General features: G+C 43.6%; 1 protein-coding gene across 6 annotated transcripts in view; it reads right to left on the bottom strand.

Annotated features, from left to right (window-relative positions):
• The window catches only part of LOC140197886 (P2R1A-PPP2R2A-interacting phosphatase regulator 1-like), a 63,138-nt gene that overhangs the window by 27,420 nt on the left and 10,881 nt on the right, over positions 1 to 24,837 (bottom strand). For 5 of the 6 annotated variants that reach the window (XM_072258449.1, XM_072258446.1, XM_072258445.1 and 2 more), the window contains exons 2-4: positions 15,475 to 15,556; positions 8,070 to 8,126; positions 5,075 to 5,118 (exon numbers count right to left, since the gene is read on the bottom strand). In XM_072258449.1, coding sequence (XP_072114550.1) covers positions 5,075 to 5,118; positions 8,070 to 8,126; positions 15,475 to 15,556 — 183 coding nt within the window. The remainder of the gene's footprint in view (positions 1 to 5,074; positions 5,119 to 8,069; positions 8,127 to 15,474; positions 15,557 to 24,837) is intronic. The other variant, XM_072258447.1, reaches the window with a different exon arrangement.

The raw sequence follows: 24,837 nt of genomic DNA, 5'->3' as shown, positions 1-24,837 counted from the left end.
CCCCTTCAGTTGATCTTTGAATTCCATTGGCTCATATTTCTTTGACTCCTAGGGGGTTGTCGACAGTGTTTATTTGGATATGTTTATTTACAGAGAAACGCGAGCCAACAGAATTCAAAGGTGAACAGAAAGGGTAGCCAATCAGGACCAAGACAACCAAATTGGTAGATTGGGGGTTGTATATATAAACAAAAACACTCCCAGAGAGAATCACCAACAACTGTGCACTGAGAATGTCACTTGACTGGTGATGAAGTGTCTGCAAGCTGACTGCCAAGCTTGGCGAACACGGCAAAATTAAACGCCTCAATCCAAGCTACCATTATTCACCACCATCCTAAACCTAGTTGTTGCCAACAGATTTAACGAAGCAGCGCATCAACATGAGGATTCCACTGCAGTTCAGAAACATCAACAACATGGTCTCAGGCAGCACACAAGATACTGGAAGAGCTTAGCAAGTCAGACAGCATCCATAGAGGGGAATAAAGAGTCTACTGTTTGTGCTGAGACTCTTTATCAGGACTGGAAAGGCAGGGGACAGAAGCCAAAATAAGAAAGTGAGGGGGGTGGGGAAAGAGTAAAGCTGGCAGGTGATAGGTGAGACCAGGTGAGGGTGTAGGTGGGTGGGCGGGGGTGATATGAGAAGCAGAGAGGTGACGGGCTGGATGTGGAATCTAACAGAAGACAGTGGACCATGGAAGACGGAGAAGAAAGAAAGGAACCAGTGGGAAGTGATGAGCAGGTGAGAAAGGGTAAACAAAATGAGAAATGGAAAAAGGGAGGAGTGGGGTTGGGGGAGAAATTAGCAGAAGTTACATAAATTGATGTCATGCTATGAGGTTGGAGGATACCGAAAAGGAATATGAGGTGTTGCTCCTCCAGTCTTAATATGGCCTCAGTAGAGAAGGCCATGGACAGACATGTCAGAATGGGGAAACGGTGCAACTCTTCTCCTACGTCTTATGGAAATGGGTGGGCACCAGGAGATCCTGTCTTTTGCTGTGGACACAGCATGGTGGTCTCCAGCTTGTTGTGATTTTTTGTAAGCAGAATGATGAGCAGGATATGGAAGATGAAGGGGACGTGTTGTGTTGGAGAAGGGACTCGTAACACGGATGTTGAACTGACACTGTCCACAACTGTATTCCAGATAAAACAGAAAATACCGTAAATACTCAGTTAGTCAAGCAGCATCTGTGGAGAAAGAAACAACATTTCATGTTGACGACGCCGCATCATAACTGGGAACATACAGAAAACAGGGAAAGGAGAAAGTGAAGGCTGGAAAAAGATGATGCCTGTGGACTTTGAAAACCCAGGGACTTCTTCCAGTTTGTCCACGAAACAGTTTATTTCTCTTCTCTTTAGGTGTTTCTTATCTTTCCAAGGTGGTTTGTCGTTCTGTCAGAATCTGTCATCTATAGTTCAAGCTACGATTCTTTGAAAGTGGTGGGTTTCCGAACCTACCGTGCAGCCTAGCACTTCGCCATCTTCGGGAACAACCTGGAAGATGTACACTCTGAGGGCCGGGAGGCCAGAAGTCGGGTAGCAGGCACATGAGCGACTCAGTTCCTCAGTGATTTCATTGACTGAAGCGTTATGGGAGACTGGAACACCGAGAGAACAGGCAGTGTGTTTACTAATTGTCAGCTGCTGTCGGAGGGAGGCCCCTGTACTCGAGTGATCCCTCCTTCTCTTTCTCTCCCCCCTCGATGGAGGGTGAGAGCCCTTTGGTCCTCATGATGGGGAGGGGGGGGTGGGCTTGAAGGAGTGATGCAGAAGATTGTAACATCAGAACAGCGAGTTGCTGATCTCCGCTCCTGTTGTTGCAGGAGCGACCTCCCCCTCCCTTGCTGGAAGGGAGAGCCTGTCAGATACTGAAGTGCTGGTTTGTGGATTGTGGTTTGATGGACTCTGAATTAACAGACTCTTGGTGCTTCTGCTGTTGCTTGCATGGTGGGGGGGGGGTCAATGCGTTTGCTGGTGCAGGTGGGGGTGGGTGGTTGATGTTCTGCAAAATGAGGGGGGGCTTCAATGTTTCTATCGTTTTATGGGGTTTCTTTTTCATGAATGTCTGACGAATTTCAGGTTGTGTACTGGATACATACTCTCTGATATTAAATGTAAAAATATTAAATTGAACATGTTTAATCTCCACCCCCATCATTTAAAACATTCGTATTCTAAACTTTCCTAGTTCTGAATAAGTTAATTCTCTTTTTCACAGATGCTGCTTGAACTGTTGAATATCTCTAACATTTTCTTTAATTCCACCATCTGCATTTTCCTCCTTCTTTAGAAATACTTTCTAACTGGGGCTGAGTGGAAAGTGCATGCTCAGGAGGAAGTTAATGAGATTTAGTGAGAGGCCTATTATTTTTTTTAAATCCACACCCATACGAAGTAGATACGCAATGTTGACAGACATAGATTTCACTTTCGCTGACAGGAAAATAATAAATTACATCCAAACGCAGAGTTTCCTCCCAATCACCTGCCACTTTACTTGGCATATTGCTACGTTGCTCAGTTTCACTCATTACTATGATATTTAAATAGCAGTTCTCCCACAATCGTGGATTTTCACTCATATCTATCAGCTGGAAGCGTTCCAATTTCAAGCTAACAGAAGGACTATACATCTGCCTGAGTGGAAGCTGTCTTTTAAAGTGCTGCAGTGTGGGAGCACAGGAGGCATAACTGATATGAAGGCACTGGTTTGGACTCATGTACAAAGCAGCCATACCCATAATAAGACCATAAGAAATAGGAGCAGAATTATGTCATTCTGCCCATCACATACGCTCTACCATTCCATCATGATTGATGAATGATTTCTCTCAACCCCACTCGCCTGCCTTCGCCCTGTAACCTTTAACACCTTTACTAATCAAGAACCTATCAACACCGCTTTAAATATACCAAATGACTGGGCCTCCATAGCTGACTGTTGCAATTAATCCCACAAGTTCACCGTCCTCTGGCTAAAGAAATTCCTCCCCATCTCTGTTCTAAAGGGATGTCCTTGTATTCTGAGGCTGTCCCCTCTGGTTCTAGATCCTTCCCACGACAGGAAATATCACTCAACTTTAAAAACTGCATTGTACCTCTTGAAATTTCAGATGATAGCAACATAGCAGGCTAGATTTTGTTTTTCGCTTCAGAAAGATTAGTGGTCCATAAGACATAGGAGCAGAATTAGGTAATTTGGCCCATCGATCTCTGCTGGACCTTGAACACAATAACCTAAGCTGACACCCACCCTCTCCTGTGCACAACTCAGGAAGTGATGACAAGTCAGGAGGGACAGAAATGATGGAGGGACAGGGCTTGGTTTGCTGTTCTGTTGCTTGTTTTGTTCTGCGTTGTTCTTTAGAGCATTGTGGGCATACAACGTTGGTGGCAGAATGTGTGGTGAGACTCCGGACCTGCAATGGTGTGGATTGGTTGTTGATGCAAATGACAAATTTCACTGTATGTTTTGATGTATGCGCAATAAACAAATTTGAATCTTGAATGCCCCAGTGATGTTGAAGTGGTATGGAAGGAACGCTACATCAGTGGTACCATCTTTCAGTCTGCACATCAAACAGAACTTCTCCCTACTCCCTTAGGTAGCTGCAACTGAGCCCTGCCATCATTACTTTGATGTGTTGTTGGATTTTCTCCTGACATTTATTGCTTAATCAATATTAATAAATTGTTTTTCAACACTTCAATTGAGATGAGATCTCACTTTGTGCTTCCAGTTCCCCAAATTCCAACAGCAACAAAACTCCACTGGCTGTGAAATTCTTGGGATATCTTAAGAAATTAAGTAAGAGAAACTAGGCTGAGGACCAACAGGTTGGTGTGGGAATCTGGAGTGGAATTAAAATGGCTTGGAACTGGGTGCTCCAGAAGGCCATGGAGGATGGAGTGCAGATACGTGAAAAAGCAGTCACCTAGACTCTGCTTGGTCTCGCTGGAGGCCCACATCGAGAGCACCGAATACAACAGGCAAGGTTGGAAGAAGTGCATTTGAATTTCCACTACACCTGGAAGAAAAGCCTAGCTCTGTAAGCCTGCAAGGAAAAATGCCAGGGGGCGGGTGCAGTTGGGTAGCAAGAGATGAGCAAACCAGGGATTCAGAAAGACTGGACCCTGCTGAACAGAAAGGGCAGGGAGGGCGGGATGTGGCTGGCGATGGCATCACATTGTACACATCAAAGAATGAACTGCTGGACCAAGGGAACACTCCATCAACCACAGTGGTGGTGGGGATAGGGAAAGGCTCTTTTCCTGAAGATGGAGGAAATTTCTCTCTACAGATGCTGCCTGACCCACTGAATTCCTCTAGCAGTTTGTGCTATGCTTCAGATTCCAGCATCTGCAGTTTCGTGACAACATTTCAGCCGCGTTTTTTTTTTGAAGTGCAATCAGATTGCTGTGATCTGGCACGGGTAGCCTGAAAGGACGATGGAAGGTATTTTCATAGGGGAGGTAAATGAACATCTGACAGGGAGGGAAGTGCAGGTCTATGGTAGAGAGCAGGACACGTAGGGAGATCATTCAAAGAACCAGCACAAGCAAGGATGCAATGCATCATATCAACTTGCCATTCAGTGTGGTCAGGAGTTCCATCTGGTTAACCTCCAACCTGATTCCATGAACATTGATTTCTCCAGCCTCCTTCCTCCCCATTCTTGTTACTGCTCACTCTCTCTCTTCTCCTCACCTGCTATCAATTTCCTCTGGTTCTCTTCCTCCTTCCCTTTTTTCCATGGCACTGCCCTCTTTTATTAGATTTCTCCTTCTTCAGCCCTTCTACCACCTACCCAACTTTTCACTTCATTCCTCCCCCCAACTCACCTTCCTCACCTGCCAGCTTGTACTCCTCCAATCCCCCACCACATTATTCTGCCCCATTCCTTCCCACTCCTCAGCCCCAAAAGTCGATTGTTTAATCTCTCCACAGATGCTGCCTGATGTGCTGAGTTCCTTCAGCATTTTGTGTGTGCAGCCAGGAAGGATGGTTTGGGCACCACCATGAATGAATGAAACGGACGGAGTTGACAGTGGCTAATCTCACCTCTCATGTGCAGTCTCTCGATTCATCACATCCATGCTCTCCTCCTGAAACACAAAATAAAACAAGCAACTTCCTTTGTGTCTGTGTGCGGTAGCCGCTAGAAGAATGTCAAGTACCCCCAATAAATGGTGAAACACAGTTAATGGGCATAATAGCACAGTGGTCAAGTTACTGGAGCAATGAGAGGTCTGAATCACTGAACCAGATTTGACTGCTTGGACCCGGGACATTTTAATTCCAGGAATTAAATCAAATGTGGTATTAAAATAACATTCTTGCTTATAGGGTCTCCTTTCCACCCATGCAAGGTATTTATCAGGAGCACTGCCCTCACATGGCCCTTAGCATTGTCAATGATCCCTCCCATCCGTCTAACAATCTCTTAGCTCCCCACCATCAGGCAGAAGGTACCATAGCAGTAGGACAAAGACTGATAGGATGAGCTTCATCCCCCAGGCAGTGAGACGACTGAACTCCCTGCCACCTCTCGCTCCTCCTCATATATGAAGCACCAGTTGAATTATACTGGTTACTTTTTAAACTTGTGTAATAAATGCAGTTTATTTGTTAAGTTATTTGTGGCAATATTACTTTATGTGCTGTGTACAACTGAGAGCACATGCACCATGCTATGTGTGAGTTATATGTACTGTGTTGTGCACTTTGGTCTGGAGGAACATTGTTTCATTTGACTGTATACACCTAACGGTTGAATGACAATAAACTTGGACGGGAAGCCACGATTGGTGTAAAAAAGTACCAGAGAAGGAAATTTTCTATTCTTAGGTAGACTGTGAACAACTCCAGAGCACCACCTGGTTGATTCCTTAATGTATTTCATCTACCATCCAGAGACAATCAGCAGCAGACAATAATACAACAGCATTACCAGTGAATAAATGAAGAAAACACTTCTTCCTCTGTATGCACATCCAGTCATACACCACAAACCTGGATTGCTACTGGGATTGGCTGTGGTATATTGGTATTTAGCCATGCCTAACTATACTTTCCATTATGTAGCTAGCTAGACTATACTTAACAGAAAAAAAACTAATTTTGAAATTGTGGTAATATTGATATAAAACACATTATGTCAGTTGCAACAAGGTGGAGGGGTGGAGATAGCCTCTACCAAAGGAGGTGTGAGGAGTTCTTTCCTTCCGCTAGCCTGAAGGTCACCCTTGGGCAAGTCCCCCTGCTTAGTCCCCCAATCAGGGTCATGTGAAGCCATGGAAAGAGCTGGTGGATGGTCGCATGAGCAACCAGTGCATATCACAAGTTCTGGTTAAGGAACCACTGACACCAGGCAGACAATCTCTGAAGAGTATTGATAATGGTTAGAGTTACCCATCGTGTAAAGACACTGCCCAAGGCAGCAATGGCAAACTACTTCTGTAGAAAAGCTTGCCAAGGGCAATCATGGTCATGGAAAGATCACAATCGCCCACGTCATACATACAACATGGCACATAATGATGATGACAGTTGCAACAACAGACATTTGTACTCTGAGGTGTCACTGTGGAACAGGCTCAATGGGCTAAATGGTCGAATTCTGCTCCTTTATCTTATGGTCTAATCTGGAGGCGATAACTTTAATGACTTACAACTTATTTCACAGGAAAACACTTTTGAAAAAACAAAATCAGGTCAACAGTTACGACATGTATCTGAGGGGAAAGACTGATCTTCATAAGACATATCAGGAGATGGGACTGTATATGCAAATATGATGCCTGGATTAGAGGATATGAGCTATGAGGAAAGGCTGGAGACACTTAGGTTGTTCTCCCTACAGCATCAGAGGTTATGATAGAGAAGGGATTCCCAACCCTTGTTATGCTAAAGACCAATGTCTTTAAGCAAGGGTCCATGGGCCACAGGTTGGGAAACCTGTGATAGAGGTTTTTTTAAACTATAAGAAGTGTGGAAAGTCAGAATCTGTACTCCAGGATAGAAATGTCAAACACCAGAGGACATGCCTTTACAGTTGTGTGTGTGTGTGTGTGTGTGTGTGTGTGTGTGTGTGTGTGTGTGTGTGTGTGTGTGTGTGTGTGTGTGTGTATGTATGTGTATGTATGTATGTGTGTGGGGGGGGGGGGAGGAAGAGGCCTGTTTAAAAGTAATGTGAGGGGCATGTTTTTCTTTACACAGTGAGAAGCAGCTGCCCCGTATTTTAGCCAGAGGGTGGTGAATCTGTGGAATTCATTGCTACAGACGGCTGTGGAGGCCAAGTCATTGAGTTTACTTAAAGCAAGAGGTTGATAGATAGGTTCTTTGATTAGTAAGAGTGTCAAAGGTTACGGTGGGAAGGCAGGAGAATGGGGTTGAGAGGGAAAATAAATCAGCTATGATTGAATGGCAGAGCAGACTCAATGAGCTGAATGGTCTAATTCTGCTCTTTGTCTTTCAGAATGGGTTATCAGCAGTAATAATGGAAGCAGGAGTTTAGTGGAGTTTGTGGTTTTTATGAAAGGCATGGAGTTACGAGAGAGGACACATAGTGGCCTGTCCAGTGCTGTCTCCCTCAACAGAGAAGATGGCGCACTTTAAGTAGCTAATTAATTTGATGAAGGAGAAAGAAAGAAGAAACACAGAAAAGGAGAAGAGATAATGGGAGGGAAAATTGTAAACACAAGAGATTATGGAGATGCTGGAAATCCAAAGCAACACACACAAAACACCGGAGACACTCTTCTTGCCAGTCCTGATTAAGGGTCCTGGCCCGAAATATCAACTGTTATTCCCCTCCACATGTTCTGCCTGACTTGCTGAGTTCCTCCAGCATTTTGTGTGTGTGGGAGAGGTCAAATGGACTGATTCCTTGCAGTACCGTCTACATATTGCACCCTGTGACAATATAACGCCCATATAGCTATGCAGAAATGCCAAGATCACACCCACCCAGCTGTGGAGGAAATGATTGCCCACAGCTAGAGAAAACATTTGCAATTGAGTTTAACAGAATCACACACCAGAACGTAAGCCTTACCTGCCGAATCTGGTCAATCCGACTGTTGACGGTTCGGAATGGTGACAGCGGGAAAGACTGGAAGGAAAGGGAAGGGAGGGTTTAGAAACAGCAAACAACACAGCCTGCCGTTCAATTTACTTGTTGCATTATTAATTGGAAGTTAACCTGAATATTTTCAGCTTACATACGGTGCACAAACTGTGGAGTCACTGTTCAGCTGACAGCTCTGTAGTTAACTGGGGCTTAAACAGCAAAGGCAGGCAAACAGGGATTACAAGGGAATTTCCTTTCTGTAGGGCCTGTGCAAGCAGTTTTGGGCCTCTTAGCTGAGAAAGAGCATGCTGGTACTGGACAGGGAGGTTCACAAGAATGATCTTGGAAATGAAAGGGTTAACATACAAGAGAATTTGATGGTTCTGGGCATATAAACATTGAAGACTGGGGTGGGGTAGGGGGAAATCTCATTGGAACCTATATAATATTGAAAGGCCTAGAGTGGAAAATGAAGAGGATATTTTCTTAAGTTGGGGGAGGAGGTCCTCAGGCCAGAGGGCACAGCCTCAGAATTTGACATCCCTTTAGAACAGAGGTGAGGAGGAATTTCTTTAGCCAGAGGGTGGTGAATCTGTGGAATTTATTGCCAAGATAGCTGTGGAGGCCAAGTCATGAGTATACTTAAAGCAGAGGTTAATAGGTTTTTGATTAGTAAGGGTGTCAAAGGTTACAGGAAGAAGGCAGAAGAATGGTGTTCTAAGGGAAAGTAAATCAGCCATGATGGAATGGCTGAGCACACTCAATGGGCCAGAAAGCCCAATTCCATTCCCAAGTTTTATGGTCTTATAACCCGAACCTGGGATTCTGTGTGTCCATGACCAACTGGTTAACTGCAGCTTCTCCCACTCAGGTAGGCAGAGGAATAGTGGGATAAGTTCTCAGTTTTGCTGAGAATTCTGTAAAGTGGAATGTCTCAACGTTAAAGAAAAACACCACCACTACCACACTAATCTCTTTTCTGATTTGGCTTTGCATCAGTGTTCTGTGTTGAGAATGGCACTCTGGCACTCAATGTCAGTAAGACCAAGGAATTGATCGTGGACTTCAGTAAAGGGGAAGTCAAGGGAGCAGACACCAGTTCTCAACATGGGATCAGCAGTGGAAAGGGTGAGCAGCTTCAAGTTCCTGGGTGTCAACATCTCTGAAGATCTATCCTGAGTCCAACATATGCAATTACAAACAAGGCACACCAGCTGCTACACTTCCTTCAAAGTTATGCTTGTGCAATCAGTTCAGTGTTGAGGTGAGTGAGGTAAATGAGACCTCTATTCAATTTAATGGGACATTCTGATAGCGATTCATTGAAACTACATAGGGGAAGAAACAGATGAATGGTTAGCGCACTGTCAAGAGGTGTATCCCTGCCACTTAAAGCACAGTTCGGTACACAATGTTTTAGCATGCAGCCATCTTCAGCACCGTAACAAAATGGTAAAAGTGGCATATTTTGTGTGTCTGGAGTTTGTACTTTGGAATAGATACCAGTAATGAATATTCAAAGGGGTTCTGCTAGTTGGGATGTGCTGCTGTTGTAAATATGTCATTCTACAAAGTTACCCGACCATATTACAAATGCTAAAGTAGATATTGTGAAATAATTTTATCTATTTATTGAGATACAGCATGGAATAGGCCCTTCCAGATCTTTGAGCCAAGCCGCCCAGCAATCCCTAAATTTTATTCTAATCATAGGACAACTTATAATGACCAGTCAACCCACCAACTTGTAAGTCTGGACTGTGAAAGTAAACCAGAGCACACAGAGGAAACCCACGTGGTCACGGGGCAGAACATACAAACTCCTACAGCCAGCGGTGGGAATTGAACCTGGGTCACTTGTATTGTAAAGTGTTGAGCTAACCACTACGCTAACGTGCAGCCCCACTGATCAAAGCAATTGAAATTGTAACTAACTATTTATTGTTATCTTTGTGTTGAAAAAGTATAAAACAAATATAAAAGTATAAAAATGTGTTAGAAGAGTGAGATTCACTTGGATTCGTTCAAACTCTCCCTCTCCTGAAGGTTTGCTGTGAAGAAAGACTCCTATATTCCGCAGCTACAGCTTCTGATAGCTCAGGTCTGGTCAGTCACAAAACTGCAATTTGGTCAGGGACCTGGGCTTTGTCAAATGTGGCCTGTTATGGTCCTGAGGGTGACAAAAAGCAAGCAGCTATGGTGATCTTAATACAAATACAGCTATGTACTTGTGGCGATGTAAACTGTTTATTTTTAAATGGTGATGAAGCAATATTTTTCAGCAGGCAACCCTTTGTTGGTGAGCTAGTGCTGAATGCTTCCAGACAGCATTTAGTATGTCACCAGTGGACACTGAAGCAATATTGTATTTTCATAGCACTATTAAAACAACAAAATATCCCAAAGGGCTCCACAGGAGGCTAATCAAATAAATTATGACAACGGATCATGTTCTTTAAAACACAGGAGACCTTCAGTAATCAAGCATTTAGCATACACTTAATGGCAGAGTTGAAGCAACAATTCAGGCATCTGTTAGATTGGTAAGGTGGCTTATTATTGTCATATACAGTCATAGAAAATTACAGCACAGAGCTAATTCATTTAAACTGCCTACTCCCATCAACATGCACCTGGACTATAGCTCTCCATACTCCTCCCTTCCATGTACCTATCCAACTTCTCTTAAACATTGAAATTGAATTCGCATGCACCACTTGTGCTGGCAGCTCGTTCCATACTCTCACCTCCCTCTGAGTGAAGAAGTTACCAAGCTATACTGATTATTTCATTTCAATGGAGCACTGAGGTAGTACAAGGAAAAAACGGTAACAAAATGCAGAATAAAGCATCGTAGTTACAGAGAAAGTGCAGTGCAGGCAGACAATAAGGTCATAACAAGGTAGACAGTGAAGAGAACGGTCCATCAAATCATATTAGGGGACCATTCAATAGTCTTACAACAACAGAACAAGGTAAAACAATAACAATGCAGAATAAAGTGTAACAGTGACACAGCAAGTGCAGAGCAGGCAAACAATAACGTTGAAGATCATAAAGGGGTAGATTGGGAGGTCAGAACAACACACACAAAATGCAGGAGGAACTCAGGTCAGGCAGCATCCATGGAAATGAATAATTAGTCGACAGTTCAGGCAGAGACCTTTCTTCAGGACTTCTCAGCCCAAAACGTCGACTGTATTCATTTCAATAGATGCTGCCTGACCTGTTGAGTTCCTCCAGCATTTTGAATGTTGCTTTGGATTTCCAGCAGACTTTCCCATGTTCAAGGGTCCATCTTATCATACAAGAGATCTGTTTAAGAGTCTGATAACAGCAGGATATAAGCTGTCTCGAGCCTGATGATATATGCTTTCAGGCTTTTGCGTCTATTGCCCAATGGGAGAGGGAAGAAGAGAGAACACCTAGGGTGGGTGGTGGGTGGGCTCTCTGGTTATGCTGGTTGCTTTACTGAAGCTGTGAGAAGTGGAGGGAGTCCATGAAGAGGAGGCTTTTGCTATAATGTGCAAATCTATAAAATTGGATCCTTGAGACTTCAACTTCTCATTACTAAACATCCATTGGGGTGGAGGGACGTTTGATTATATTGTCTGCTTTACCAACCTTGCAAACTATTGCTCTAAAAAAAGTATACAAGTGTAAAGGAGAAAGAAATAATTGTTACTCCAGATCCAAAGCAGCGCAACAAAACAAGATAGAATACACAATAAATATAAATACATACGATAGCTTATACTCATAAACTGATTGTATTTCCATAAAGTGTGCGAGGCACAGAGGTGTCTATACATCAGGATTTTGACAGGAAATGATAACGAAGTGGTGGTGGGGGTGTGTGGAGGGATTGATCAGCCCTACTGCTTGGATTTTTGAGCCTGGTGGTCCTGGCGTGGATGCACTGTCACCTCCTTCCTGATGGGACTGGGGCAAACAGTCCATAAGCAGGGTGAGTGGGACCCCTCATGATACTGTTGGCCTTTATCTTTTGATCGAAGGGTCAATAACATCAATTCTAATTTATATAAAAGATGTTATCTTTTAACTAACTAAATCACTACAAACACCTCCCCTGGTGCTCCATTTAACTATGACCCTCTGTGTGGAAAAACTCATCCCTCAGATCTCCTCTAGATCTTTTCCCTTTAGGATTAGTCTCCCTAATCTTGGGGGAGAAAGGACTGTGACCATCCAATTTATCTATGCCCTCATCCCTCATGACAGTATAAACATCTATAAAGTCATCCCCTCGCCCTCATGATAGTATAAACATCTATAAAGTCATCTCCTCAGCCGTCTCTGCTCCAGGGAGAACAGTCCCTGCCTAAATAGTGACTCCTTATAGCAAGTTCTCCAATACCTACGACACTCTTGTGAACCTTTTAGACTCATAAAATAGTACAACACAGAAACAGGCCCTTCGACCCATCTAATCCATTCCAAACCATTCCCTACTTCCAACTACCCGCACCGTATCCACATATGTATCTATCCAAACTTGTCTTAAACGCTGGAATCGAGCTCACATGCATCATTTGCACCAGCAGCTCGTTTCACACTCTCACCACCTTCCAAGTGAAGATGTTTCCCCTCATGTTCCCCTTCAACCCTTAACCTCTGTTTGTAGTCCCACCCAACCTCTGTGGAAAAAGCCTGCTTGCATTTACCCTATTCATACCCCTCATAATTTTGTACACTTATCAAATCTGCCCTCAATCTTCTACGTTCCAAGGAATAAAATCCTAACCTATTCAATCTTTCCTTGTAACTCAGGTCTTCCAGACCCGGCAACATTCTTGTAAATTTTCTCTGTACTCCTCCAACCTTACTTATATCTTTCCCATAGGTCAGTGATCAAAACCGTACACAATGCTCCAAACTAGGCCTCGTCAATGTCTTATACAACTTCAACATAACGTCCCAACTACTTTGATTTTCTAAGGGCAACGTGCCATAAGCTTTCTTTATGACCCTATCTGCCCTATTTTCTACACCTTCTCTAGCTTCATTTCATCCTTTCTATAGTGTGATGACCGGAACGGCACAATATTCCAGGCGTGATCTCACCCACCCTCATACAGCTGAAACATGACTTCCTAATTCTTGTACTTAATACGTTGCTTGATGAAGGCAAACATGCTGTATGCCTTCTTCAGTACTTTATCAACCTGTTTCATCACTTTCAGGGAAGTAGCAGAGCAGCACCAACAACCTTGGCACCAGTCATGACAAACACTGATACCCCATGTCCCACCACCACAGCCAAAGCGTATCATTGACAACATGCACTGCAGCTACTTGCCTAAACTACTCCAACAATATCTTCCAATGCCCAACCTCTATGACTGAGGCCAAGGGCAGCAGCACAGGAGGATGCCACCTACAGATAATCCTCACTTAGCAACATGTCACCCTTCCTACATTTTCATAAAACACCCTCATGCTAAGACTTTATAAACTGCACTTGCAGTATTGTGAGCAGTTTTGGACCCCTTATCTAAGAAAGGATGTGCTGGCATTGGAGATGGTCCGCAGAAAGTTCATGAGACTGATCCCGGGAATGAGAGGGCTAACGCACGAGGAGCTGATGATGACTTTCGGCCCATATTTGCTATTGTTTAGAAGAATGAGGGAAGATCTCATTGAAACGTATCAAATATTGAAAGGCCTAGATAGAGTGGAGGGTGGAGAGGATGTTTATGGTGGGGAAGTCTAGGACACAGCCTCAGAATAGAGGGACACCCATTCACAACAGAGATGAGGAGGAATTTCTTTATCCAGAGGGTGGTGAAACTGTGGAACTTATTGCTACATATGTCTGCAGAGGTCAAGTCATTGGGTACACTTAAAGCAAAGGTTGATAGATTCTTGATTAGTAAGGATGTCAAAGGGTTATAGGAAGAAGGGAGGAGAATGGTGCTGAGAGGGATAATAAATCAGTCATGATGGAATGGCAGAGCAAGTTAGATGAGCCAGATGGCCTGACTCTGCTCCCATGTGTTATGGCCTTCATTGGGTCTAAATTTAGGAATTCACTAACCAATAATTTTGCCGGAGCGTCTCTACCAAAAGAAATGTGGCAGCTGATGGCGCTGGTGTACGACAGAAACAGTAGTCCTGAGTAAGACCACGTCTCACTGTGGTGCACCCAGCTGGCCAAACTAGAGTCAAGGATGCTTCAACTGGGCCACAGAGATCTGTGGAAAGAGATGCATGCCTGTCCCTCTCTTTGCTTATAGAACCAAAATTAAGGCACAAGTGAACGCACCAGAGAGCCATTTGGGTAATCACATCTGTAGTGACTCCCTTAAAACATCGACACTCTCTTAAAGCCCATAAGTTTTGTCACTTTGGGTATTTACTCCCATTTGCCCTGATACCTACTTCCACCGCCCACTGCAGCTCATCGCAACATGCTTGTTTTAAATTAAATAACAGCTTCGTTTGTCTCAGGTACATTGAGACATACAGTGAAAGGCATCGTTCTGCATTAAACCAGTGAGAGTCGTGCTAGGGATGGCTCTCAAGTGTCGCCAATGTAGAGTGCCCACAATTTACTAACCATAACCATACGTCTTTGAAATGCGGGAGGAAACTGGAGCACCCAGGGGAAACCCACATAGTCACGGGGAGAGCGTACAAACTCCTCACAGACAGAGGCAGGAATGGAAGCTCAAACAGCGATTACCGGCTATGTAAAGCTACTGCGTTAGTCGCTACCCTGATATGTCACCTTTATGTAGACAATAAAAACTATGAATGACAAAACAAACTCAGGACAGAAGAGCTTTAAAGCTGTTGAAACCCTGCCTGTAGTACAAAGAACAACAAACTTGTGCTCAATCCGTCACCTCCACACACCTACAACACTCCCAAAACTGCAGTCCTTCTAAGTAAGGCCTCAAGCCCACTCCCTTTCCTCACTTTTGCCTGCCGTCTTCAGTCATCTATCTACCACAAATTCTGAAATTCAATTAACTCTCTTCTGCTCAAAGTCTTTAGATTTGGTTAAGCTTTTAGTCACTGCCCTAACCTCTCCTCCTTTGGATTGGCATCAATTTTTTTGTCTAATTATGGACAGGGAATTTTCCCACAATACCCATATTAAGTAGATGCAAGTCACTGTTATCATAAAATCTAATTAAGGACAGCAAACTTATTTTTTTCTCCCAAAGCTATGCAGCAGCATTAAACTGGCATGTCCCCATCCTGTTCTGAGCTGCAAAATAACAACCATTTTCTGTGTTAGGGGAATTTCCAGACCTAGTGCCAACTGAAATATTTTCAGCTCAGGTCTGCTGACCAAAATGGAAGCGGAAGCATAGCTGAGACGTTGCAGGACAGGGAGGAGGAATGACGATGCAACACTTACCAAGCTTGGGCAGCCAAGGTTTACTGAGGCACTGCTCCTTCGGCATCGGAGAGAGGTTGGCTGAAACACTGGCGAAGAATCACTGCGAGAAAAAAAGGAATTTAGCATCTTCAAGATGTCAGAAAATGAACAAATAGAATAGAATAGGGTAGCCCAGTGGCATAGTGGCTAGCACAACACTCTACAGTACAAGCAACACAGGCTCAATTCTTGCCGCTGTCTGTAAGGAATTTGTATGCTCTCTTCAAGACCACGGGATCTCCTCCGGGAGCTCCAGTTTCCTTCCACAGTCCAAAGGCGTAATGGTTGGTAGATTAATTGATCACTGTAAATTGTCCTATGATTAGGCTCAGATTAAATTGGGGGATTGCTGGGTGATGTGGCTCAAAGAGCCGGGAGGTCCTTTTCCGTGCTATATCTTAATAAATAAATAAAACACACCTCTGGCTGTCTTGGATCATCTGAACATTTTAAAATCACAAATAAACAAACATCATGTAAGTCAGTACGAAGGTAAGTATTAAACACAAAGCAATATAACACTATAGCAATGTTTAAGTTATTTTGTTTAGAGAGACAGCACAGAATCAGCTCTTTCCAGCCGAAAATCAGTCCACACTGCCCAATTAGCCTCCTAGCCGTTATACTTTTGCAACGTGGGAGGAAACTGGAGCACCCAGAGGAAACCCACAGGGCAAAGATACAAACTCCTTATAGACAGTGTGGGATTGAACCCGGGTCACTGACGCAGCAATAGTATTATGCTAAAGAGATATTTTAATAAATGGCATTCTCAAAGCTACTTATACAGACAAACAACCAAGCAGGGATTAGAGCAGGGGTTCCCAACCTTTTTTATGCCATGGATCCTGAGCATTAGCCCCAGGCTGGGAACCCCTCAATTAGAGGGATACAGACCACATGCGGGGAGATGAGGGTTAGTTTATTTCAGCATCAATATAAAATTGTGGGCAAAATGGCCTGTTCTTGCCCTCTGTCTTCATGCACAACAACTTCGTTCCCAGATACCTAACTTTAACTAATGCTTTGATGGAGCTTCCTGATATGTTGAGCTTACAGTTAACATATACATGCATACTTTAATGTGTACCAATGGGGTAGCATCAGCAAGTCCCAGAAAAGGCAGATTAAATTCTGAAAGTGGTTCAATTGCAGCACTGAAGAGAACCTGGAGAAGTAGATGAACAGGAGCAGTACCCAGGGCTATGATCCAGGCATGGGTCGATGGCAACCAACAGAATATCAATTTGGTACAGACCAGATGGACTGAAGGGACAGTTTTTGTGCTATGACTATCTTCTACATTCAAAGTAAATTTTATTATCAACGTACATACACATTACCATATACAACCTTGAGATTCAATTTTTTTGTGGGCATACTCAGCAAACCTACATAATAGTTACCATAACAGAATTGGACGACCACCAGTCTAGAGCATTCAGCCAGACTGCAGAATACATAAACTGCACAGATTCAAAAAAAAGAGGAACAATAATATAAATAAGCAATAAATATAGAGAACATGAGATGAAGAGTCCTTGAAAGTGAGTCCATAGGTTGTGGGAACATTTCAATGATGGGACAGGTGAAGTTATCTCCTTTGGTTCAAGAGTCTGATGGTTAAGGGGCAATAACTGTTCCTGAACCTACTGGCGTGAGTCATGATGCTCCTGTACCTTCTTCCTGATGGCAGAAGCAAGAAGAGAGCATGGCCTGGGTGGTGGGGTCCCTGATGATTGATGCTGCTTTCCAGAGACAATGCTTCATTTACATGTGCTCAATATACTCTCCACTACACAACAACAGAAGCCATGCTGAACCTCCACAAACCTTTTGATCTCCTTCACAAAAAATAACTGGTGGATTTATACTTCTAGCAACTTCCTAAATATCGTTGCCATTGCCAATGTCACACAATCCCCCGCTGACTGAAGGGAGTTTGTACATTCTACCCGTGACCATGTGGGTTTCCTCCAGGTGCTCCAGTTTCCTCCCAAAGTCCAAAGATGTACTGGTTGGTAGGTTAACTGGTCATTGCAAATTATCCCATGATTAGGTTAGGGCTAAATCGGGGGACTGCTGACAGCACAGCTTGAAAGAAGCACTGTAACTTCAAATTAGATTCCTACTGAGCCATATCGCAATGAACACTAAACCTACCCTACCACCTGACAAATGAGTTCAGTATTGGGACTACACTCTGACCCCCTTAGTCAGGCATTAGAGAGCCAGGAAGTGGGTCAAGCAGAGATGGCACCATCCCTCAATGTCACATTATCCGTAACGAGCTTCACCATCTGTCCCATGTGAGTTCCAAAGCAAGGCTGCCCAGAGAATTATAGTACATCATACTACATAGGAGAGCCCTTCAGTTGACCTTTTAACCTACTCTACGATCAATCTAACCCTTCCTTCTCATCCGTCCCACATAACCCTCCATTTTTCTGTCATTCATGTTCTAATCTTAAAAGTCTATAATGTATCTGCTTCTACCACCACCCCGGCAGCGCATTCCATGGTCCCACCACTATGTGTATTAAAAAAAACCTATCTTCCTATTCCCCTTATACTTTCCTCCGATTGCCTTAATGTTATACCCCCTTAGTATGAACCATCTCTGCCCTGGGAAAAAAGTCTCTGGTTGTTGGCTGAATCTGTGACTCCTTCATCTTGTACACTTGTATCAAGTCACATATTATCCTTCTCGAACCTGTCAAGGAATATTGCTGGCCTGGACTGCAATAACTTACTGGCAAGAGGACATAATTGCATCATTCTGAACTTGGCACAAGGCGAAGGCCAGCCAGATGACAGCGTTGCTCTCAGTTGTATAGGCTGGGCTCAGTAGAGGGCCACGAGGCTCCACTGAAAGTGGCAACAGGAAACCATCTAGATCACTGCTTGAGATTTCCATCTCAGAATTACTGGAGGCGACACAAGATCAGGGTAGGGCCATGACTGGTGGTGGAACTGCCTTGCTGTCAGAAGGTCAGGGTAGGGCCACGTCTGGTGGTGGCATTGCCTTACTGTCAAATTATCCTTTAATACTCACAGTTGAGACTCATGCACGAGGAACAGGCAGGCAGCTGTGGGTTAGTAGAGGTTCTTCCAGGAAAGCAACAATGCCTTGCAAGGGAGAAGTCCAACATTGCTTCTGTTCAGTGTCTCCCTGGTGGAGGGAATGAAATTAGCAGTTGCTGTCTGTACAGCCAAGTCTGAATGTTCCAAACACGGGTGCCCCTGGATCAAAATCCAGGTCTGGGAAACAGTGCAAATCAGCCCCATTTCTAATCGGACTATTCACCAAAAATCCCACACCTGCCAACAGCTGGTCATCTTCCCCCGTGGGGACAGGACAGGGAGAGTGGTGCCACCAAGTCCAGACACATCCTGAGACTCCAGAGAATGGGCACTTATTCGTTCTCACCCCCACAGAGACACTGGCGATTCTCCAACAGGGCTGCCTGATTGACTGCGCGTCACGAGGATGAGAAAACAATGGAATCTTGTACTGTATTTTCACACAGCTAGGGTGGACGCCAGATTGATTGGGCTGTAAACTGCATAAACACTTGTACCCCAAGCCCAAGAACTGCACACCCAAGTTGTTTCAGAGGAGGTTACCGAACTAAATTGGACATCAAGCCATGGCAGGAAGAATTACAAGTGGTTAAAAGGTGTTTAAAGGGGTCATGGAAAGTTTCAAAACTGATTAAGGCAAGCCTATGATGAACTGTGAAAGTAGGAAGACAGAATTGGAGAAATGCATAGGTGTAAGTGAACTGTACAGTTGGAGGTCGTTAAAAATAACTCAGCCCAAGCTGAAGAGCTAGGAAGGCCTAATCCATATCTTAATAGAAGGAAATAGGGATCTGATATATCCCATCGATGTAATATACTTGCCTACCTTGCCTCTTTCCCCCTTTCTTTCAATCACATACCTTCCAAAGTGAACACCAACATTATCCAACAATATTGCATTCTATGACTCCACCAGCTTCTGTTAAAAATGTCTTTGCCCTCATTACACCCATCTTTTGACTTTAAGATTTAAGATTGTTTATTGTCAACCTTCAGTGCGAGTGTAAAGGAGAACGAAATGATTGTTACTCTGGATCTGAAGTACAAAAGACACAACACAATCATGTCATACGACGGGGGGTTGTTCCTGTTAAATTTTTCTTCATAAGTAATTTGTCAATGACTTCTTCTGGGCAGTATCTTTACAAGATGGGTGACACCCCACCCCTAAGCCATTATCAATGCTCTTCAGAGTTTGCCTGCCTGGCCATCAGTGATCACATAACTAGAACTTGTGATATGTAGCAGCTGCTCATACAACCATCCACCACCTGTTCCCAATGCTTCATGTGACCCTGAACAGGGGGTTAAACAGATGCTACACCTCGCCCAAGGGTGACCTGCAGGGTAGTGGAGGGAAGGAGCACCTTACACCTCCTTTGGTAGAGACGAATCTCCACGCCACCACCCAAAAGACAATAAACCAATAAAAAACAATAGATATACATATAAAAGCAATCCTATTATATAAAGGCAGTTTGGAAGATGGCGAATGTCACACCATTGTTCAAAAAAAAAATGTAGGCGAAAAAAAGTTAACTATAGGCCAGTTAGTTTAACATCTGTAGTTGGGAAAATGCTTGAAACTATCATCAAGGCATCTGGAAAGAAATGGATCCATCAGGCAGACGCAGCATGGATTCAGCAAAGGCAGTTCCTGTTTGACAAATTTACTGGAGTTCTTTAAGGATATAATGAGCGCAATGGATAGAAAGGAACAGGTGGACGTTATTTACTTGGATTTTCAGAAGGCATTCGATAAGGCACCACATGCCGATTTCTTAAAAATTGTTTTTGCCGATTCTGTTGGTGGCGGCGGCAGGGGGGTGTGTTAATCACGACCGGAATATAGGTGATAAGTGGCTAATACACTCAATTTCATTTCTAAAAGGGTTTATCTAACGAATTTAATAATAAACACACAGCGCATATTTTCCTCGCATGAATATAGCGATAAGACAATTAGAAGGGGAGGACAGGGGAGCTTGAAGTAAGTGTTGAACAAACTTCCAGTAGAAGTGGTAGAGGCAGGTTCAATATTATCATTTAAAGAAAAATTAGATGGGTATATGGACAGGAAAGGTATGGAGGGTTATGGGCTGAGTGCAGGTCGGTGGGACTAGGTGAGAGTAGCGTTCGGCACAGACTAGAAGGGGTGAGATCGCCTGTTTCCATGCCGTAACTGTTACATGGTTATACAAGTCACTTATAATAGCATCATAATATTTTAAGTAACATTTGGATATCAAACACACAGCGCATATTTTACTCGTATGAAAATATAAAATCATTGCAACGCACCAATATCGCTGAATCAGTGGGAGCCCTGGGCTTGTTTTCCTGCAACAAGACGGTCCTATCGAGGGGTGATGGGAGACAGCGATACTCAAAGGGGGTTCCTTATGTCCAGTCTATTCTGCAATTTAGTTTTCGTTGCATTCATTGCAGAGGTATGTTGGAAATGGAAGCAACATTTTCAGTGCTTTCGTGGCTATCTCAGGATATTCAGCCTTGACTTTGATCCGGAATGCGGGCAGAGATGTTATGTCAAACATACTTTTCAGCCCGTCGTCATTTGCAACCTTGAGGAGTTGATCTCCTTCCCGCGCTGACATGGATGACGCGCGGGTAATGACCTCGCGTGCATAATGGCTCAACAGTGGGCATGACAGGGAATGAGGAAAGGTGCAGCTGACTCCTATCGCCAAATCGTATTGTTTCCTTGTGGCCCGGTAGCGCATGCCTTGCGGCCCGGTGGTTGGGGACCACTGAACTAGGGGACATAGCCTCAAGATTTTGGAAGTAGATTTAGGACAGATATGAGAAGGAACTGCTTTTCCCCAGAGTGGTGAATCTGTGGAATTCTCTGTCCAATGAAACAGTGGAGGCTACCTCAGTAAGTATATTTGAGGCAAGGTTGGATAGATTTTTGCATAGTAGGGGAATTAAGGGTTATAGGGAAAAGGCAGGTAGGTGGAGGTGAGTCCATGGCCAGATCAGCCATGATCTTACTGAATGGTGGAGTAGGATTGATGGGCCAGTTGGCCTACTCCTGCTATTTCTTATGTTGTTATAAAACACAATGTACAAGTAACTATATGAAGTGATGCTAGGTGATGTGTATGTAGTGGTAGTGGGGTTGGGTTAGTGGGTGGAGGTGTTGATCACTTGGTGGAAGTAACTGTTTTTAAGCCTGGTGGTCCTGGTGTGGATTCTGTGTAGCTTCTTCTCTGGTGGGAGTGGGACAAAGAGAAAAATAAGCAGAGTGGGTGGGATCATTCATGATATTGCTGGCCTTTTCCAGCATCTTTCTGTATACATGTCCTTGATACATGTGCTTGTGATGCATTGGGCAGTTTAACTACCGCTGAAGAGCCCTCCTGTCTGCCAAAGTGCAGTTTCTGTACCACACAGTGATGCAGCACACTAGGATGCTCTCAATAGTGCACCTGTAGAAAGTTCAATATACCCTCATTCAGATTCCCCTAGCTGTAAATCACTGGAAAAATTAACTGATACATAGAGGGCAGCTCAGTAGTGGAGCAAAGGTCCCAGCCTACTCATTAGTTCCAGTTGGTGTGAGAAACCCTAGCCAGAAACAGAGTTACACGAAAGCTAGATTTTAGTCTGGCAAGGCTGGTCAATACATTAAACATCTTGTGTTTTGCATCACATTAAGAAGCAAATAACACTGCTGTAATATGTAAATTCAAGTCCTTTTGGCACTACTCCAACAGGTTCATTTGCAAAACTGACAAATAGCCTTTTGAGCCCATTTTTTCAAGAGATAAGATTAAGGGAGATCTGTATCTTACTCAAAAATACTGGAGGAATTCAGTAAGTCAGGCACCATCTATGGAGGGGAATAACAGTCAACGTTTCAGGCTGAGCCCTTGCTGAAAGGCTTGAGCCTTTTGTCTGTGTTGCTCAAGACTTACAGCATCTGCAGAACCTTGTGTTTAAGATCTGTATCTTAAATGCATTGTGGGAAAGGATCCATAAACTCTAAATAACTGTGACCAACAAAATTGTACAAACATTATTAATAGATGAGTGCTGCTACTAATGTCCCCTTGCACCTGAAACCTGTTGTTTTCTACTAATTTTAGAGTTGTATGTCCTCAAAGACACCCTCCAGTCAATCAAGTTAGAGTGCATAACATCCAGCTTTGTACATCTGGCTGTTTACAGTTTATGGGAATCAGTGATAAAAATTTCACCCATTCACTATTATATGCAACGTCCAACGAGAACACTTTCCAGAACTCTATAAATATTATAGCGCAAAGGAGAAAACTTAAACATCTTCCCACAAAATATGAATGGTGTTCCATTATTTACAATAGTTGTCATCCAGCACAAATTATCAACCCGTAGCTCATGAAGGAAATTAGAGATCAAGTATTAATTTAAAAAGGACAATGATGAAAAGCACAGCAGGCTGGAGGATTGGGAGTGGCTTAGAATTCAGCAGATGGATTATGAGATTGACTATGAAAATAAGTTTGGAGGGAACATGAAAACTGTGTTAAAGCTTCTATAAATAATCGAAGAGGAAACTAGAAGAGATTAGTGAAAATAAACATTGGTGCTTTAAAGCAAGGAAAATTACAACTGGGGACAAAGGAATGGTGAAACACATACAATACTTTGGTTCTGTTTTCACAATAGAACTCCCCGGCACGCTACCAAACTACAGCTTCAAAGAGATGAAAGAACTGTGAATGTCTTCACAATGGAAGGCATAAAAACGGTGGCGGATTTGACCTAGTGCACCACGGGTAAAGCCATCCTAACCATTGAACACACCTACTTGAAACACTGTTGTAGGAGAACAGTACCTATCATTAGAGATTCCCACCACTCAGGTCTCGCTGCCATTGGGAAGAAGGTACAGGAGCCTCAGGACTTGCACTACAGGTTCAAGAACAGTTACTACCCCTCAACCATCAGCTCTTGAACAAAAGGGGATAACTACACTCACTTGCCCCATCATTGAAATGTTCCCACAACCAATGATCTCATTTTAAGGACTCTTTATTAGTCATAGTCATATTTGATTGATCCCGGGAGAAATTGGTTTTCGTTACAGTTGCACCATAAATAATAAATAGTAATAAAACCATAAATAGTTGAATAGTAATATGTAAATTATGCCAGGAAATAAGTCCAGGACCAGCCTATTGGCTCAGGGTGTCTGACCCTCCAAGGGAGGAGTTGTAAAGTTTGATGGCCACAGGCAGGAGTGACTTCCTATGACGCTCTGTGTTGCATCTCGGTGGAATGAGTCTCTGGCTGAATGTACTCCTGTGCCCACCCAGTACATTATGTAGTGCATGGGAGACATTGTCCAAGATGGCATGCAACTTGGACAGCATCCTCTTTTCAGACACCACCGTCAGAGTCCAGTTCCATCCCCACAACATCACTGGCCTTACGAATGAGTTTGTTGATTCTGATAGTGTATGCTACCCTCAGCCTGCTGCCCCAGCACACAACAGCAAACATGATAGCACTGGCCACCACAGACTCGTAGAACATCCTCAGCATCGTCCGGCAGATTTTAAAGGACCTCAGTCTCCTCAGGAAATAGAGACGGCTCTGACCCTTCTTGTAGACAGCCTTAGTATTCTTCGACCAGTCCAGTTTATTGTCAATTCGTATCCCTAGGTATCTGTAATCCTCCACCATGTCCACACTGACCCCCTGGATGGAAACAGGGAACACCGGTACCTTAGCTCTCCTCAGGTCTACCACCAGCTCCTTAGTCATTTTCACATTAAGCTGCAGATAATTCTGCTCACACCATGTGACAAAGTTTCCTACCATAGCCCTGTACTCAGCCTCATCTCCCTTGCTGATGCATCCAACCATGGCAGAGTCATCAGAAAACTTCTGAACATGACAAGACTCTGTGCAGTAGTTGAAGTTCGAGGTGTAAATGGTGAAGAGAAACGGAGAGAAGACAGTCCCCTGTGGAGCCCCAGTGCTGTTGACCCGGATCTGGGCAGTACCCTCTGAAAAATCTGGACCTGCATCTTGGTTTTTTTGTACTACCTTACTTTCTATTTTTCTATTTTCTATTTATGATTTATAATTTAAATTTTTAATATTTACTATCAATTTGTAATCCAGAGAGCGGGAAGCGCAAAATCAAATATCGCTATGATGATTGTACGTTCTAGAATCAATCGTTTGGCAACAATAAAGTATAAAGTATATTCCCGTTATTTATTTTTGCATTTGCCTAGTTTGTCA

The sequence above is a fragment of the Mobula birostris genome, chromosome 5 (genome assembly GCF_030028105.1).
Source record: "Mobula birostris isolate sMobBir1 chromosome 5, sMobBir1.hap1, whole genome shotgun sequence".
NCBI lineage: Eukaryota > Metazoa > Chordata > Chondrichthyes > Myliobatiformes > Myliobatidae > Mobula > Mobula birostris.
Note: the sequence above shows the minus strand (reverse complement) of the source record. Positions and strands in the feature narration are given on the sequence as shown.